The sequence below is a fragment of the Dromiciops gliroides genome, chromosome 1 (assembly GCF_019393635.1).
Source record: "Dromiciops gliroides isolate mDroGli1 chromosome 1, mDroGli1.pri, whole genome shotgun sequence".
NCBI classification, from domain to species: Eukaryota; Metazoa; Chordata; class Mammalia; order Microbiotheria; family Microbiotheriidae; genus Dromiciops; species Dromiciops gliroides.
Window position 1 is genome coordinate 336,728,936 of NC_057861.1, and position 16,978 is coordinate 336,745,913.

Consider the following 16,978-nt stretch of genomic DNA (forward strand, 5'->3'; position numbering starts at 1 on the left):
ATTATGCCAGAAAGGGGTGAGACTTGTTCTTTTGGTCTCCAGAGAGCAGAAGTAGAAGTAATGAATGGAATTCAACAATTCAATTCAATAAGGTTGGGGTTTTTTTTTTTGCATTTTTAAAAAGCATTTTATTTAAAGTTTTGAGTTCCAAATTCTATACATGTGTAATTATACAAAATATTTCCATATTAGTAATTTTGTACTAGAAAACTCAAATAAAAGGAAAAGAAAGAAGGTGAAAAAGCATGCTTCATTCTGTATTCAAACAATATCAGTTCTTTCTCTGGAGGTGGATAGTGTGCTTCATCGTTAGTCCTTTGGGATTGTTTTAGATCATTGTAATGTTGAGAAGAGCTAAGTCATTCACAATTCTTTGTTAAACAATATTGTTGTTACTATGTACAACATTCTCCTGGTTCTGTTCACTTCATTATGTAAGTCTTTCCAGGTTTTTCTGAAATCATCTTGCTTGTTATTTCTTATAGCACAATAATATTCCAAATAACCATTTATTTATGGAGTACTATGTGCTTGACACGGAAAGGCACAGAATGAAAGGTAGAATAGGAGATGAAGAGTTGGCCTTAGAGTCAAAAAGATCTGCCTCACTGTGGGAAAATTGGAACACTAATGCATTGTTGGTGGAGCTGTGAGCTGATCCAACCATTCTGGAGAGCAATTTGGAATTATGCCCAAAGGGCAATAAAGCTGTGCATACCCTTTGACCCAGCAATCCCACTTTTAGGTCTTTTGCCCAAAGAAATCATGGAAGGGGGAAAGGGACCCACATGTACAAAAATATTTATAGCTGCTCTTTACGTGGTAGCAAGGAATTGGAAGTTGAGGGGGTGCCCATCAATTGGGGAATGGCTGGACAAGTTGTGGTATATGAATACAATGGAATACTATTGTGCTGTAAGAAATGATGAGCAGGAAGAGTTCAGAGAAACCTGGAGGGTCTTACGTGAGCTGATGATGAGTGAGATGAGCAGAACCAGAAGAACATTGTACACAGTATCATCAACATTGAGTGTTGACCTACTGTGATGGACTATATTCTTCTCACCAATGCAATGGTACAGAAGAGTTCCAGGGAACTCATGATAGAAGAGGATCTCCAAATCCAAGAAAAAAAAGAAAGAAAGAACTGTGGAGTATAGATGCTGATTGAACCATATTATTTCTTTTGTTTTGGGTGCTGTTGGGTTTTTTTTTTTCTTTCTATTTTGAGGTTTTGCATCACTGCTCTGATTCTTTCTCTTGTAACAGGATTAATGCAGAAATAGGATTAATGTTATTATGTGTATATATGTGTGTGTATATATATATATCTATATGTTTATGTATAGAGATATATAGATATAACCTATATCAGATTACCTGCTGTCTAGGGGAGGGGGGAGGGAGGGGTGGGAGGGAGAAAAATCTGAAATTGCAAAGCATGTATAAACAAAAGTTGAGAACTATCTTTACATGTAATGGAAAAAATAAAATATCTCATACAAAAAAAAAAAAAAGATCTGCCTCAGATACATGCTGTCTGTGTCACCCTGGAGAACATAACCACCGAGTGCCACCAGGTAATGTGCTAAGAATGATGTCTCATTGTACTCAAGTACATTATCTCTCTGTCAGGAGGTAGGTAGCATGCATGGGAACCCTGCAACTGTGATTGATCACTGCATCTTTTGAGCCCGTGGACCCTTTTGACAATCTGGTGATGCCCTTCTCATAATTTTTTTAACGTGTAAAATGGGATTACAAAGGGAAATCAATTATAATAAAATAAAGACATTATTTTTCCCATTTTATTTATGGGCCACTTGAATCTAAACCACTGATCTCAATTTAAGAATCTCTACTCTAAGACTATAAATTGTCCAAATCATATCGAATGTGAGATGGATGGAAGAGCTGTTGATTTCCATTGACTGGGGAAGTTTCCTGACATGGGAGCACCTAATCATACAGCAACGAGACCACAGATCCAGGATGCCCCCCCAAACATGGCAGTCTGGGGCCAGGGGCTTAGTATTGTGGATATAAGCAAGCGGAAAACAACCCAAAGAGCACATGTAAGCTTCCTAATAATAAAAGCTTCCTAACCATTAAAGCCATACACTGCAAGTCTTTAAGCAAAGGGTGGATGACCATTTGTCAGTTTTGTTTCAGAGGTAATTGTTGTGCAGGTCAGAATAGATGGTTTCTGAGATCCTTTCCAAGGCTGACATTCTATTATTCTAGCTGGTCGAGATCTGTTTGATGCCTGACTCTGGTTTTTAATATGTGATCTGTTAGATTTGTATCATCTGCAAACTTGGAAATTTAGGACCAAGGTCTCCTGCCTTTGGTTCTGTAGCTTCTCTCCATTCTCCAGATTTTTTCAAAGATTAAAAGATGGGGCAGCTAGGTGGCACAGTGGATAGAGATAGAGCACCAGCCCTGGAGTCAGGAGGACCTGAGTTCAAATCCGGCCTCAGACACTTAACACTTACTAGCTGTGTGACCCTGGCCAAGTCACTTAACCCCAATTGCCTCACTAAAAAAAAAAAAGGATGAAAAGACTCCAAAATCAAAATTTTCTAGGAAATTTACCAAATGGACAACCTTTCCCCCTCTTCATTTCCCAGAGGCCAAGGACAACTGTCATTAAATTTTTATCTGGTCTGTGTCCCTTCCATTTTGCTGTGATGGAAAGGAAGTATGAACCAGTTTCTTTAGTCCTCAAATAGGAACTTCTTGGTGTAGCTACATTCTTCCCCCCTCTCACTCCCAAAATAGCATAGCAGGCTTTGTCTTGCCTGCCCCCAAACCTTTCTACAGATAGACTGTCTGGATCCACTCTAGAAGCTGCCTTTCTCCAACTATTTCATTGCTCCCAGCTGGTTCTAGGATGAAATGTGTAGAAATCCCTGGATGTTTGCATATACTATAGGGAATGTGTGCACAGGATGTTTCAAAAATGCATGCAGTCATATATGCAGGCACCTTAGTAGGAAGCAAGGTCTTAAAAGAGAAATGCAGACTTACCTATTTTAGTAGGTGGCTAAGTAGATTATGAACTTATCTGATGTGTAGAAGTGTCAGGGATGTGTAGTGTGTGTGTGTGTGTGTGTGTGTGTGTGTGTGTGTGTGTGTGTGTGTGTGTGTGTGCATGTGCATGTGTGTGTGTGTGTGTATTTTATCACCAATTGATAGCTACCCATTTTTCTGCCTTATTCTCCCCCTTTCTCTCCCCTCAACTTCAAGGTCCTCACCAGACCACTGGAGGAGGGGGAGAGAGGGAGGAAGGGGGAAAAGGATAAAAAAAAAGCCAGAATTAAGGACTATGGTCCCGATTAGCCATAAAACCCTAACTTAGGACATTATTTACTTCATCAAAATCTACCCTTTTTCCTGAGCTTTATTCACAAACTGAGACTGCCTTGAACAAGTGACTGTTTCACTCTAAGTCATTCCACATAATCCTGTTGTTTGTTTCTAATTCCACAACAGTCCTCACATGCCTCCCCTGTTCACCATTCAGTGATTAACTTAGGTTAGACCCTCATTGCCTCTCACTTGGATTATTGCAATAGCTTCCTATTTTTCTCTCGACTTCATCCCAGCTCCATTACACGTTCCACATAAGTGCTAAAGTGATTTTCCTATAGCACAGGTCTCACCATGTCATCCTGTTCCCCCATAAACTCCAGAGGTTTAGGCTTAAATATAAATTGTTCTGTGTGGTATTGAAAACTCTTCACGACCTGGCTCCTTCTTATCTTGCTAGTCTCCATACATAGTACTACTCCTCATGTACTCTGCAGTCCAGCCATACTGGCCTATTTACTGCTCCATGTTCCTCCAACACAACCCTCCATCTTTGATCTCTATGCCTTTGCACTGGCTGTCTTCTATCCCTGGAATGCTCTCTCTTCTCACCTCTACATCTCAGAATTTCTGACCTCCTTAAAGACTCAACTCAAATATCACCTTCCACAGGAGATCTTTCCTTGTCTCCCCTGCTTGCTAGTGCCTGCCCCTCTTAAGGTTACCCTGTATCCACTCTCTAAGTACCTATACCTATTTATGTACATGATGTCTCCCCATTAGAGTGTAAGCTCCCCAAGGGCAAGAACTACTTTGTCTTCTCTTTGTATTACTATTTTTTAGCACATTGCCTGTCACATAATAAATGCTTATTGACTAATTGCTAATTTTTTATGCCTTTAGGCAACTCTCTAACTTTGAGTGGTTCTCAGATTTGTTTGGTCATAGGAGCATCTTATACCCTTAAAAATTATTGATGACCCCAAAAGAGTTTTTATTTATGTAGGTTTTACATATTATATTTATATATGTCTGTATATACACATATACAGATGTTACAAATTAAAACATTTTAAAAATGTTTATTTTAAAATTATAATAAACCCATTATATGTTAAGATTTTAATAAAACATTTAAAATATTTATGTTTAACTTTTTATTTTTAAAAAAACTTTTTCCCAAACAAAATTTAGCCATAAGAATGGTATTGTTTTACATATTTTTCCAAATCTCTATTGCTTGGCTTAATAGAAAATAGTTGAATTCTCATTATCTGCCTCTGCATCATCTGTTATAATATGCTGTTTTGGTTGAAGTATAAGAAAATCCAGTCTCATATAGATAAGTGATTGGAAAAGAGAGGAATAATTTAGTAAGGCAATTATGTCTTACTAATATTATGGAAATAATTTTGTTCTTGCAGATCCCTTCAAAAGATCTTCGTGCCTCCCAGGTGTCCATGGACTACAGTTTGAAAACCACTTCTTTAAGTCTATAAATTTAAAATGAGTTAATAATCTGTCTTGTGGAGGGGATTTCCACATTGGGAGTCCCCAACTCAGATGAAATCCCCAGTTTGGGTGAACACAAAAATGTGTGCATATCACTTCATATAAGAGGTTTAATTATATAAACATACACACGCATATATTTAACATTTATGATTGACTTTCTAAGGTTTTTGCAGAGAAAGGCATGAAGAATAGGATTGTGTCCTTAGTTTGTCAGTTCTGATTCTAGTTCTTCCTATTCTGAGGTGACGTACACCATTCTAACACTTTGTTTAGTTGTTTCAGTCATGTCTGAATTCTTCATGACCCCATTTGGAATTTTCTTGGCAATGATACAGGAGTTTCTTTGGTTTGCCATTTCCTTCTCCAGTTCATTTTACAGATGAGGAAACTGAGGCAAACAAGGTTAAGTGACTTGCCCAGGGTCACACAGCCAGTAAGTGTCTGAGGCCAGATTTGAACTCAGGAAAAGTCTTCATCACTCCAGGCCTGGTACTCTATCCACTGTGCCACTTAGCTGCTCACACCATTCTAACTTATTCCTTCTAATTTTCTTTCTTTCAATAAAGGAACTGAGAGGTCATCACATTGAATTTGCATCAGGAAATCTTTTCTTTGAAGGCCAACATGGTATCCAGGCAAATGACGAGAGCCCATATTGGGAGTCTGAGAAAATCATATTGGTTTTTTTGCCCCAGACCTGAAGCTGTGACCTTCCAGATGTAGCAACCAACCTATCAGTGAGTGAAGATAGTTTAAGAAACTAGGCATTATCCTGGTTTTCATTCTCACTGTGGTTACTGAATTGCTGTGTCAGCAGGGTAGAGTAATTTCTCTATCTAGAATATAGGGATAATCATAATTATTGCCATGGAGGTTATTCATAGAGGGTGACGTGAGGTTGCACTTTTGAACTGAGGTAATTCAGCAGGCCTTGCAACAGCCCGGATTGAAAGCAAGGATTCTTAACCCAAGGCCAGTGAACTTTATAAAAATAACTTGATAACTGTTTGTTTTTGTTTTTGTTTTTGTTTGAGGCAATTGGGGTTGAGTGACTTGCCCAGGGTCACACAGCTAGCAAGCGTTAAGTGTCTGAGGCCAGATTTGAACTCAGGTCCTCCTGATTCCAGGGCCAGTGCTCTATCCACTGCGGCACCTAGCTGCCCCCAATAACTGTATTTCAATATAATTTATTTCATCAATATAATTTGTTTCCCTTTTTATTTTATGCATTTCAAAACATCATTCCAAGAAGACTATATGCTTCAATCAGAAGCCCATGCAAAAGGGTTCCGTAACACACGCACACTGTTAAAAATATCTACTTTAATGGGACCTGGTCCTTATAAGAGTTCAGATTTGGTGGACATTTAGGGCAGGTATGGACAGGTTATAGGGTTGCATTACTACAGTGGTTACTGAAGCATTTGCCTAGTCGTCTGTGTGAAAACCAGCACTTTCACACTTTTGGGGTGGGGAGGAAGTGGGAGTGTATGTGGGATAAGGAAAGTTGAATAAGGATTAACAGGAACCATCACCCAGAGGCTTGGCATTATTGGAATTTCCCTAACTTGCTTTATGGATGAAGTCCAGTCTTGATTTACTTGAACTACTTCTTTACTTTGTTTCCATAGCACTTTAGGGCTCATTTTGTACTGTTAATTTCCACTGGTAAGTAGAGTGACTTCTAGGCAGAGCTGTGCTGTTAAATGTTTAACAATCAGCTGTAAGGGGGAAAAGGGGAGGGGGATACTTGGACACACTTTTAAGTTGAATCTGGATTATTAATACTGTTTCCCATTACTGTGTTCTTAAATCTAGACAATCAACAAAACAAATCTGAGGTGTAAATGGTCACACTGAAAAATGAACACTCAGTTTTTGCAAGCTGGCTCAAGCAGAAAATTCCGCTTCACACAGATAGCTAGAACCCTAGTTCAGAGACAGTAGTTAATCCTAGCTGAAGCTTTAGGGTGAGATTGGGTGGGATATATAGATCTGAATAACCAAAAATATCTAAGTCCATTTCTTTTTTTTTTTTAAGTGAGGCAATTGGGGTTAAGTGACTTGCCCAGGGTCACACAGTTAGTGTTAAGGCCAGATTTGAACTCAGGTACTCCTGACTCCAGGGCCAGTGCTCTATCCACTGCGCCACCTAGCTGCCCCTAAGTCCATTTCTTTAAGTGGTGAAAGAGAAAAGGGGATAAGAGCTGGCTCTAGCACAAATCTGCTTCTGAGGATCCATTAACACTTTCATTTAATACCAATTAGTATTTATTTCTCACAATAGCACGCAGGCATGGGGACTAAAGATATTAATCCCATTTCACAGATGAGAAGACTCAGAGATTTAGTGACTTGCTTGTGAATTTAGTTTGAATGAGGTTCTTTTTGATTCTAAGCCAGAATTTTATCCATTATACCATTTTTTCTCTGTTCAATTAGGTAATTACCCTTCTTAAAGACAATATTATTATTATTTTTTTTTTTAGTGAGGCAATTAGGGTTAAGTGACTTGCCCAGGGTCACACAACTAGTAAGTGTTAAGTGTCTCAGGCCAGATTTGAACTCAGGTACTCCTGACTCCAGGGCCGGTGCTCTATCCACTGCGCCACCTAGCTGCCCCCTGACAATATTAATTTTTATCCACACAACATATTGTGCCCACAGTGCTTATTACTGCATATGAGGGGAATTTAATACTCTTGGACTTGGGAGACACATATGTGGTTGTATGGTTGATGAGATCAGAGAGAGCCTCAAATCTTTAAGACCACGGTAATAAATCCACAAGGTAAGAGCATGACCTAAGGCCTAATCAATAAGGATCAGTTTTCTAGAACTCTGACTCATTCTGCTGGGCCCAACTGCATCTCATTGTCCCACACCACTCAATGCTTAGAAAGCCATATGAGAACAACTGTACCTTGAATATGACTCTGTGATCAAGGAAAATTCACTTCACCAACAGGGTAGAGAACAGGGATAAACATTTCTGCTTTTCATGGTTTTAGAGTTTTTATGGTTTTGTAGTTTGCTATTATTGTCACCCTTCTAATCACCTATGAGGCAGAAGTGTAGCAGTCTTATAACTGTAGGAGCCAAGAAACCCGTTACTAATTTGCTTATTACTTCCAGGTAACATGTCTGCTAACTCACCTCAAGGTCGTTTGCTTTGAGCTCCCTCTCTCCCCTCCTCCTCAATTTACAACTTCTGGACTTACACATCCTCTATCTCTTCCTTTTTTCCCAGTATCTGATGAAAAGGTGGACTTTCTCCCCTTGAAGGCCAACCTCTATACATGAACTAGTTTTTTGTTTTGTTTTGTTTTGCAGGGCAATGAGGGTTAAGTGACTTGCTCAGGGTCACACAGCTAGGTGAATTCAGGTCCTCCTGAATTCAGGGTCGGTGCTTTATCCACTGCGCCACCTAGCTGCCCACTATACATGAATTCTTGATGTCATCCCTTCCCCTCTTCTCCAGCAAATTACCCCTGCTATTAATTTTCCCCCATCTATTGGATCCTTCAAACATGTCCCTGTCTTTCCCATCCTTAAAATCTTGGTGTCATCGTTGGCTCTTCTTTTTTTTCCTACTAACCCTTTGTATCTAAAGTTGCCAAATTTCTCTGTATTTTTATCTTAATAACATCTTAAATCTGGCCTCAAACACTTACTGGTTGTGTTACCCTGGGCAAGTCATTTAACCCTGCTTGCCTCAGTTTACTCATAAGTAAAATGAACTGGAGAAGGAAATGGCAAACCACTCCAGTATCTTTGCCAAGAAGATCACACACACACGGGATCACAAAGAAACTGAAATGACTGAACAAGAACATGAGTAGTATTGCCTCATAATTTTATTCAAGTTGATGATAATTTATTAGGCACAAGACAAAATGAAACATCCCCTTTCTTTGAGATGCATGCATTTTAATCAGGATAAAACAACAAATACATAGTTAAGGAAAATGCAAAACAGAGAAACTATAGAGGGAAAAACAGTTTAGTAAAAGTTCTGTGAGAGATCCAAGTAAGCAAAGTCATCTAGCAGATTTTTTAAAAGAACAATGGAGCGACCACAGGAGAAGATGTCGGCTCCTGGTGTGTCTGGGATGGTCCAGCAGGTACGACGCTTCACTACTTCAGTGGGCAGACCATTTGCCAAACTTGTCAGGCCTCCAATTCAAGTATATGGTCTAGAAGGTCGAGATGCCACTGATCTTTATTCTGCTGCATCTAAGCAGAATAAATTGGATGTGGTAGAAAACGAGTTGCTCAGAGTAACAAAACTTTTGAAGGAATCCAAAACGATTGCTTCTATTATGAATCCCCATATAAAGTGTTCTGTTAAGGTAAAAACCCTAAATGACATAATTGCAAAAGAGAAGTTTTCTCCCATCACAACCAACCTCTTGAAAGTGCTTGCTGAAAATGGTCGCTTAAACAATACCCCAGGAGTCATTTCAGCATTTTTTACCATGATGAGTGTGCATCGTGGGGAAGTACAATGCTCAGTTACTACTGCATCTACTTTAGATGAAGCAACTCTTTCAGAATTAAAAACATTTCTAAAATATATAGGGAACTAATAGAATCCAAGTCATTCCTTAATTGAGAAATGGTCAAAGTATATGAACAGGCAGTTTTCTGATGAAGAAATCAAAGCTATCTATTCCCATATGAAAAAATGCTCTAAATCACTAATGATTAGAGAGATGCAAATTAAAACAACTCTGAGGTACCACCTGACACCTATCAGATTGGCTAAAATGACAAAAAAGGAAAATAATAAATGTTGGAGAAGCTGTGGAAAAATTGGAACACTAATGCATTGTTGGTGGAGCTGTGAGCCGATCCAATCATTCTGGAGAGCAATTTGGAATTATGCCCAAAGGGCTGTGAAGCTGTGCATACCCTTTGACCCAGCAATACCACTTTTGGGTCTTTTTCCCAAAGAAATCATGGAAAGGGGAGAAGGACCCACATGTACAAAGATATTCATAGCTGCTCTTTATGTTGTGGCAAGGAATTTGAAATTGAGGGGATGCCCATCAATTGGGGAATGGCTGGACCAGTTGTGGTAAATGAATGTAATGGAATACTATTGTGCTGTAAAAACGATGAACAGGAGGAGTTCAGAGAAACCTGGAGGGTCTTGCATGGACTGAAGATGAGTGAGATGAGCAGAACCAGAAGAACATTGTACACAGTAACATCAACATTGTGTGTTGACCTACTGTGATGGACTATATTCTTCTCACCAATGCAATGGTACAGAAGGGTTCCAGGGAACTCATGATGGAGGAGGATCTCCAAATCCAGGAAAAAAAAGAACTGTGGAGTATAGATGCTGAATGAACCATACTATTTCTTTTGTTTTTGGTGATGTTGTTTTTCTATTTTGAGGTTTTTCCTTATTGCTCTGATTTTTCTCTTATAACATGACTAATGCAGAAATATGTTTAATGTTATTATATTTATATAAATATACACACACACATATTTATATATAAAACCTATATCAGATTACCTGCTGTCTAGGGGAGGGGTGAGGGAGGGGAGGGAGGGAAAAAAATCTGAAATTGGAAAGCTTGTATAAACAAAAGTTGAGAACTATCTTTACATGTAATGGAAAAAATAAATAAATAAAATACAAAAAAAAAAAGAATTAAAAACAGCCCTGAACAGCTTCTTAAGTAAAGGCCAAGTTCTGAAAATTGAGGTTAAGACTGATCCTTCAATCATGGGAAGAATGATTGTTCATATTGGAGAGAAATATGTTGATATGTCTGCAAGAAGCAAGATCCAGAAGCTAAGCAGGATTATGAATGAAACTATTTGAAAGTAGCATTTTTTTTTTTGGTGGGGCAATGGGGGTTAAGTGACTTGCCCAGGGTCACACAGCTAGTAAGTGTCAAGTGTCTGAGGCTGGATTTGAACTCAGGTACTCCTGAATCCAGGGCCAGTGCTTTATCCACTGCACCATCTAGCTGCCCCAGAAAGTAGCATTTTTCTACAGTTCATCAATGAAACTTTGAAAAACTGTGGAAACAATAAAGTACTTGGAAATTTCCATTGTGTTAATGATGTTAAATTATGAAATGCCAACAGTCTTGAATTATCCTCTGTTATGTAAAGTCAGTGTAATTTTGGTTTAACGATGTTTTAAAAAAAGCTGTCACAAATTTGTCTGTAATCTACCTATGATATAAAATTGTCTCAGCTACTCAAATTTTAAATCTAGTATCTAAGGTATCAATATGACTATAACAAATACAGGGAATAGTTTTTCAAGGATTACTCCACTCATTTAAATGCACCAAATTTTGTTTTATGTATTCTTTTACCTCCTTATAGCATGAGCAATGGGTTTATAGGCTAAAGATAGGCATGGCAAATAGACAATAAGTTGGGCCTGGAACTGAATAAGAGGAAAGCAGACTGGATTGCTTTTAGGAAATCCCAAAGTTGTTTTAATAACCTTTTCATTGGTTTCTTCAAACCAATGGCTGTTTTAAATTTTTTTATATCACTTTTTTGTTTTGTTTTGTTTTTTTTGTTTGTTTGTTTTTCGGCAGGGCAATGGGTGTCAAGCGACCTGCCCAGGGTCACACAGCCAGTAAGTGTCAAGTGTCTGAGGCCCGGACTTGAACTCAGGTACTCCTGACTCCAGGGCCTGCGCTTTAACCACTGCGCCATCTAGCTGGCCCCCTTTTTATATCACTTTTTTTAAAAAAAAGAACAATGGAAAAAGTTTAATATAAAGAAAAATGGAAAAGATCTGCAAAGATTTTACATTTTTTAAAAAAAGTCTGAACCTATAACTGGTAGAGAGAACTCTTGGTAAGAAAATCCCCACCATCAAGGCCCTTGGAGTCTAACATCACAGTCCTCAATGTGCTTATAGAAGAGGTAAAAATGGCACTAATGAGAACACATAAGAGAAGAGCAGCTGGATTTGACCAAGTGTACATAAGAACATGAGTGCTGGAGTCAACCTCAATTGTGAGGTCATTGAGAAATCAGTTTTCAGAGACTCTGTGGGACACAGCAATAGCAAGGATGTAGAGAAAACCTCAGACTTGACTGATACCAAGAGGGTGACCAACAGAACATTAGCAATACCTCCTTTCCTATCTCTACGGATTTTTTATGAGGATCATCTATGCATGTATATTAAGGGAATCACTGATAAGGATGGCTTTCACAAGCTGCATTCTACAGTGAATCATATCTTTGTTAATATCTGGAACCATTTTCCCATGGAAGGAATCTGCTAGAACTTACTCGCCACGGGCATTTCCTTTAAGGATCCATCATCACTTCTGTCTCAATGAGGCAAGAGAGTAGAATTTTTGCTTACTCCTTTAATTCTACTGCTCGTCCTCTATCTTCTTTTCCATAAGTTACAGCATGTTCCTAAGTGCACACTATTTTTAGGATTTCTTATTATGAATGTTTTCTCCGTCCAGTCTGATAACTGTGCTTCCCAGAACATGAAATGAAAGCTTTCCAGTTACAGAATATTATTTTTCTTATGCCAGAAATGTAAGCCCTTTAGTTATTTTTGATCATTTATCTCTGTGGGGGTCATTTCTATTACCCTTTTATTTCATCTTCCTAGTTTCCAATTCCTGTGTCATCAGATTTCTTCTAGCCAATCATAATAAATCCAATGCCTTTTTTGTTTAGCTTGTTTTTATTAAACGTGTTGGAACTCCCTTCTCAAATCCACATACCATAGCACGTTATGAAATTATCTACTTTTTCCTATACCCATCAAAAAGTGTCTCCTGCTCACCTACCCTATTTCAACATAGAAGGTTTTTTTTTTTTAATTTTAGGTAAGATTTTAAAGTTGGATGTTGAATGTTATATTTAAAAACAAAGCAATGTCTATATAGAGACTTGAAGTTTCATGCACAGTCCTCTCCTTTAGCAGGAATATTTGTTGGGAGAAAAATACAAGCAAAAAAGATGGGCAACAGGACTACCAAAATCATGTCCTTTGGGTGGAGGAACTTAGAATGAAATTTGAATTACAGAGGCTTAAAAAAGGAATTTTTTTTTTTTTAGTGAGGCAATTGGGGTTAAGTGACTTGCCCAAGGTCACACAGCTAGTAAGTGTTAAGTGTCTGAGGCTGCATTTGAACTCAGGTACTCCTGACTCCAGGGCCGGTGCTCTATCCACTGTGCCACTTAGCTGCCCCGGAATTTGTTTTTTCAATACTCAACAATATCAAGAAGAACAAGATCGGACATTTTTTTTTTCATGCTTGAATCACTTATAATTTGTTTGAACTGAAAATGTTTCAATGGACTTCTTATTCAGTCCATAATGATTAGCCATGTATTTCCTCTAGTGTAAGTAACCTGAAATTGGTGATGTAGAAAAAGTGATGAATCTGGAGTCAGAGGATCTGGGTTCAAATTCTGACTGTTGCTTAAGATCTGTGTGACCTTGGCAAGTTACTATATCTGTGGGTTGGCTTTTCCTAATCTTTAAAATGAGGGGATTTAGATTAGGGGACCTTCAATATCCCTGCTATCTCTAAATCTCTGGGGAAGGGGATTTCTTGGAGGGGTAGGGAAAGAAGGAAAGAGGGAGGTGAAGTGCTAGTCCTTCCTTCTTCAAAAGATAGAGATAATTTGTAACTAATAGTCTCATGGAGTTGTCTGGAGGGTGAGGTGTGTGGAACAGGGACCGCTAGAAGGTTAAGTGATTGACCTACACAGCTATTAGAATTTGAACCCAGGTCTTCTTGATTCCAGAGTGAGCCTTCCAATCAGTAAAAATTACATATGCATACATATACACACATACATTCATATATGGAGAGAGAAAGATTTTAAAATCAACAAAAGTTAGAACTGCAAGTCCTAGAAAACGGGAAGATAGACCATTTATTACAACTTTCCCATTTTATAGATGAAGAAACTAAGGCCTTTTGAAGATTAAGTGGCTGGCCTCATGTTACCTTGCCTCAGTAGTAGAGCTGGAGCATGAACTCGGCTCTCCAGACTTCAAGCCCTGTGCTTCGTCATCCCAGGGCAGCTCAGACACAGCCCACAAGGGCTTAGCAATCCCCTGTTTCTACATCGATGATCCTGCTGTTTGATGATTCCATTTATGTGCAGCCAGCCTTTGGATTGCTAGGCCTGCCAATAAGAGTACCGATGATCTCTTCTACAAAGATCAAGCTCCCTTTCCTTCCTTATTAAAGCCTGCACACTCTCTCCTTGTTTATCTGCTTCAGTATACCTGATAAGATTTCTCTAACCAAGCTATTACTTATACCTGCCTATGTCAGGGGAGACATGCCCCCTTCCTATTGAAAAATTGCAATATAAAGGGGAAAAAAGTCCACAGAGGCCCCCACCAAAATAAAAAGCAACTTCTCTCTCTCTTTTTTTTTTTTAGTGAGGCAATTGGGGTTAAGTGACTTGCCCAGGGTCACACAGCTAGTAAGTGTTAAGTGTCTGAGGCCAGATTTGAACTCAGGTACTCCTGACTCCAGGGCCTGTGCTCTATCCACTGTGCCACCTAGCCGCCCCCCCAATTTTTTCTCTTTTGAGAGAACAAATACAAACATTGAATTTTATTTAATTTTTAAATATAAAAAGAAAGGAATATAAGTATTTTTCATTCAATAAATTGAACAGATTATTTAAAGTACACTCTGTGATTGGGACTTCTGGGAACCAAATATGGCAGAATAAATTGCTGTAACTCTTCCATATTCACCTCTAAACAGCCATAAAATAGCACCCCAAACAAATCTTGGAACAGCAGAACCAGCAAAAAGATGGAATGAAATAATCTTTGAGGCCAAGAAACTTAGAAGATAGGCAGGAAAGGTCTGCCTCACTCAGGTAAAAGGGGAGCACAGCCCAGGAGAGGAAGCATCCCAGCAAGCCTCACCTCAGCAAACCAGCCATAGATCCTGAGCCCCCTGCATGGACTGATGATGAGTGAGATGAGCAGAATCAGAAGAACATTGTACACAGTATCATCAACATTGTGTGTTGACCTACTGTGATGCACTATATTCTTCTCACCAATGCAATGGTACAGAAGGGTTCCAGGGAACTCATGATGGAGGAGGATCTCCAAATCCAGGAAAAAAAAAGAACTGTGGAGTATAGATGCTAAATGAACCATACTATTTCAGAAGAATTATTATTATTATTTTTTGTGAGGCAATTGGGGTTAAGTAACTTGCCCAGGGTCACACAGCTAGTAAGTGTTAAGAGTCTGAGGTCGCATTTGAACTCAGGTCCTCCTAAATCCAGGGTCGGTGATCTATCCACTGCGTCACCTAGCTGCCCCTAATGAAATTATTGGTTTTTTCTATCATTTGTTCTTTCACTTACTTATTATTTAGGATTAGATTATTTAGCTTCTATTTAATTTCTAATCTATCTTTCCATTCCCTTTGTTAAATGTAATTTTTATTGCATTATGATCTGAAAATAACGTAATTGATATTTCTACCTTTCTGTATTTGATTTTGACATTTTTATGTCCTAATACACGTTCACTTTTTGTGTAGGTGCCATGCGCTGCTCAGAAAAAAGGTATATTCCTTTCTTTTCCCGTTCAGTTTTCTCCAAGTTGGTCATATCTAACTTTTCTAATATTCTAATATTTTTGGTTTAATTCTGATCTTCTCCTTGTGAAAGCTTGAAATTCTTGTATTTCATTGAATGACCATTTTCTTCGATGATGTTTAATTTTACCAGGTAAGTGATTCTTGGTTGTAATCCTAGCTCCTTTGCCTTCCAGAATATCATGTTCCATAGTCCTCGATCTTTTAATATTGCAACTGCCAAGTCCTGTATAATCCTAATTGTGGCTCCCCAATATTTGAATCATTTCTTTCTGGCCACTTGAAGTATTTTTTCCTTGATCTGATAGTTCTAAAATTTGACTATAATGTTCCTTGGAGTTTTTATTTGGGGGATCTCTTACCTGAGGTGGTCAGTGGATTCTTTCAATGCCTATTTTGCCCTCTGGTTCTAAGATATTAGAGCAGTTTTCCTTGATAATTTCTTGAAAGATGTTTCATTAAAGAGAATGACAACAATAAGATAGCATACCAAAATTTATGCAATGCAGCCAAAGCACTACTTAGGGGAAATTTTATTTTTCTAAATTCTTACATGAACATAATAGAAAAACAATATATCAATGAATTGGGCATGAAACTAAAAAAAAGAAAAAAGAAAAAAGAACAAATTAAAAATCCCCAATTGAGCATCAAATTGAAAATCCTGAAAATCAAGGTGAGGTTAATAAGACTAAGAGTAAAAACAACAACAACAACAGAACCCAAAAAACTATTGAGCTAATAAATACATCTAGGAGCCGGTTGTGAAAATACCAATAAGATAGATAAGACATTGGTTTATTTGGTTTTTAAAAAGAAAGAAAAAACAAATCTCCAGTATCTGTTTGTTCCCTTCTTTCGATAATGCTTACTCCTGGCTTAGAGGATTCACTGAGAGGCCTTTCATGGCATACAAACTTACTGTAGCAACTACTACATTTTAAATTTCTGTTTTCCAAAAATTGACTATCAGTGAATAGGCTCACCATTGCATAAAAATGGATGCATGCCATAAATGAGCAGCCTTCTAGGCTGAGCAATTGTAGGCCTCTATGTAGTGCAGTGGAGAAAACACCAGGCCTGAAGTCAGGAAGACTTAAGTTTAAATTTGGCCTCAGATGCTTATTACTAGTGTAACCTTGGACAAATCAATTAACCTCCATTTTCCTCAGTTTTCTCATCTGTAAAATGAGGATAATAATAGTACCTATCTGGAGGCAGCTAGGTGGTGCAGTGGATAGAGCACCGGCCCTGGATTCAGGAGGACCTGAGTTCAAATCTGGCCTCAGACACTTAACACTAGCTGTGTGATCCTGGGCAAGTCACTTAACCCCAACTGCCCCACAAAAAAAAAAAATAATAGTACCTATCTCCCAAAGTTGATCCCAAGAATCCAATGAGATAATAATTATAAAGTGCTTAGCACAGTGCCTAGCATATAGTAAATGCTATATAAATGTTAGCTATTACTAAATTTTGGCTGATAAGCTAGTCACCTACTTATTTCAATGGCAGAAAGTTTTGGGAGACACTATGACTTG

The 16,978-nt window shown here is 38.3% G+C and overlaps 1 protein-coding gene across 1 annotated transcript; it reads left to right on the forward strand.

The window, feature by feature from the left end:
• The first annotated feature begins 8,915 nt into the window (after window positions 1-8,915).
• On the forward strand, window positions 8,916-10,669 carry LOC122736669 (ATP synthase subunit O, mitochondrial-like). Its single transcript, XM_043979046.1, has 2 exons — window positions 8,916-9,391; window positions 10,504-10,669. Exons 1-2 carry the CDS (start codon window positions 8,916-8,918, stop codon window positions 10,667-10,669), a joined length of 642 nt encoding a protein of 213 aa, XP_043834981.1.
• The last annotated feature ends 6,309 nt before the right edge of the window (window positions 10,670-16,978 follow it).